The sequence below is a fragment of the Hyperoodon ampullatus genome (genome assembly GCF_949752795.1).
Source record: "Hyperoodon ampullatus genome assembly, chromosome: 15".
In the NCBI taxonomy this organism is placed as follows: Eukaryota; Metazoa; Chordata; class Mammalia; order Artiodactyla; family Ziphiidae; genus Hyperoodon; species Hyperoodon ampullatus.
Window position 1 is genome coordinate 75,766,025 of NC_136928.1, and position 2,865 is coordinate 75,768,889.

The following is a 2,865-nucleotide window of genomic DNA, read 5'->3' on the forward strand; positions in this document are numbered from 1 at the left end:
CCTCTACTTTCCCCTATATTTTTCACGTGTGACTTAGGGCAAGTCTGTGCTTCAATTTCCTCATCTATAGAATCAAAGAAATAATGGTATTTACAATACGGATTTATTTGTGTTAAACTGGAAGGACTTTTACTATATATTGCTAAGTAAAAAAAATCAATTTGCAGAAGTCAAGGTAATCTTAAAAAATGTATATACACCTATATTTATTTGTATACATTTGTATCAGCAAAGAAAGTGGAGAAGTTATATATTAAATTGTGAACACATCTACTACCTTTTTAATTTGTTATTAAAAACAAGAAAAATAACCAGTAGAAAAAATGACAGGAGACAATTCACCAAAAAAAAAGAAAAAGAAAAAAAGCAGCTGGTTAATAACAATTGGGAGAGAAATTCAGCCCTAAAAAAGCCTACTAGGGCTTCCCTGGTGGCGCAGTGGTTGAGAGTCCGCCTGCCGACGCAGGGGACACGGGTTCGTGCCCTGGTCCGGGAAGATCCCACATGCCGTGCAGCGGCTGGGCCCGTGAGCCATGGCCGCTGAGCCTGCGCGTCCGGAGCCTGTGCTCCGCAACGGGAGAGGCCACAACAGTGAGAGGCCCGCGTACCGCAAAAAAAAAAAAAAAAAAAAAAAAAGCCTACTAGTTTTTGAGAAACTCCTTAATTCCAAGCCTCCATTTCAATGACATGTGCCATCAAATCAGCCAAGCTGAGGGTGCTACAGTCACCACCCTAAGATGAGGTACTGGGAAGAGGGTGGGGGTGTTTGTGTGGGCGTGCATGTGAGGTGATTTGGGGTGTGTAGGAGGAGATATGGATAAAGAAATAATCCCTTTGGGGGGGTTAGATATAGACTTGAGTTCTAATCCTGACCCTTTCACTTATCTCTAGACTCATACTAGTCTCCTATTCTTTTTGGGCCAAACTCTTCATCTGAGAAATGAGTAAGTGAAGGGATTCAGTGAGGTCATATTCACACCAGGCCTGGCTCAGGGAGCGCCCACCCTCCCAGCTCTATTCAAGCCCCGGCTGTGATGCTGAGTCTTCCCCCTTTTCCTCCTTTGGCTCCAAGAGCCCTATAAAGCCTCCTTTTCTTTCCCTTAAGAGAGAAGGGGCTGGTCTTTAAACTCTCCACTCTGTCTTAATGTAGTCTGTCTGCCTGTGAGTTTCTATTTACCATGACACTAATTTCTTCTGCATTTAAGTGATTTTGTTCCCTGCAAAAGCAAAGGCCTGATTTTGGTCACACACACACATGCACACAAACAAAATAAAACAGGAGCACTGTAGCCCTTTACTTGACACTAATCTTTCTAAATAAGAATCCAGGTGTCACCCTGGATCCCGTACAAAATACAGGTTTAGTTAGCAACAGAAAGAAAGAAAGCTACCCCCCCCAAAAAAATGGCAGGAGAAGACTAATTGTAACAATTTTACACGATTGAAAAAATACATTTGAAATCATTGACCCTTTAAAACACCTTGAATAGACAGAAAAGGGTAAAGCCAATTGTCTCTTTGCAAAGGGCAAGTCTCTTGAGAAATGGTGGGAAAACTGGAAGCAAAAGTACCTGCTGCCTGGCAGTTAAGTGTTCTGGTGGTCCTGACTAGTCCAGTGGGAATTCCCTTAGAACTTTTCAGGCAACAAGGTCACCACGCTCACTGTATAAAGGTACAGGTGCTGTCGTGCCGTGAGGTGGTCCAGGTCTTTAAAGCTCCTCTGCCCGCGTCCAGGGGGCTGGGTGGTAAGTCCCTGAGTCCCTGGGCAGAGCTCAAGTGCTCTGGGGCCCGCTGTTGAGAAGGTCTGTAAGTTCTCCGATGTACTTGATGGTGTACTTCAATGTCTGGATCTTGGTGAGCGGCTGGCCCCTTTGGCTGTAGATGGGTGGCAGGTAATTCCGGAGGGTGTGCAGGGCATCAGCCAAGGTCCTCATCCGGAGCTTCTCCCTCTCGCTGGCCTTCCGTCTCCGCTGAACGGACATCCTGACTTTGGTGCCCTTCTGGGTTTTGGGGCCACCAGCGCCCTGCAGATAGGCAGGCTGGAAAGCTAACATATCATAGCCCACCTCCACCAGGCCGCCAGTCCCAAGGCCGCTGCAGTCATCGCCGCCCCCATGGTTGGCACCTCCATGCCCACAGGACAGCCCAGCCACAGCCGGACAAGGAGAAGAAGAATAGGACTCCAGCGATGGGGCCGGAGAGAGGCTCTGGGTGGGAGAGGCCTGGGTCAGCTCAAAGGGCCCTACCCTGTCTTTCCAATCCCAGGAGGACAGCAGGCCAGGGCTGTCGGAGGAGTCCAAGCCATCTTCGAGGCTGAGGAAGGTCTCACGCAGGGTGTCCATGCCTGCGACACAACTGCAGAGAGAACGACTCCCTGGCAAGTGAGAAGGAAAGTTCTGCCGCCCGGCCAGGGCAGAGGTCTCTTTTATGATGGTCGGGGAGAAGTGATGAAGTGGGAAAGAGGGCTGGGTAGGGGGAGTTCAAAGGAGAAACCAAGGACCAAGATGGAAAATGAACTCTTCAGGTGTCACTTTCTCCTCATTGATAATTAGCATCTTCCAGCTAAAATGTCTTTAAACAGAAAGGCCTCCGAGAGAAGAAAAAAGGAATTATCTTGTTGTAACTAAACCAATTAAAGCTGCATAACTAGACTTAGCATGTCCTGTGGAACTCATTAATGAGGGAGCGAAGAAAAACAAACCTAGGGCAATCTGCAGCAAGGAAGTGGTGGCGAGGGGCCTGGTGGAGAGGAGGACAGTGCCCCAGAGGGGCCACGACCGCTTAGATATTTCGGAGCAGACGGGGTGCAGTGTTGGAGAAGCGGTGTGCTCTAGGGACAAGGTAACCCCCCTGAGCTTGGATTCT

General features: G+C 48.3%; 1 protein-coding gene across 1 annotated transcript; it reads right to left on the reverse strand.

Annotated features, from left to right (window-relative positions):
- Positions 1-1,772: 1,772 nt before the first annotated feature.
- MSGN1 (mesogenin 1) lies at positions 1,773-2,342 on the reverse strand (the record flags this gene model as incomplete). The annotated part of the gene is made up of 1 exon (XM_079721088.1): positions 1,773-2,342. The coding sequence occupies one exon, from the start codon at positions 2,340-2,342 to the stop codon at positions 1,773-1,775; it is 570 nt and encodes a 189-aa protein (XP_079577214.1).
- Positions 2,343-2,865: the final 523 nt, after the last annotated feature.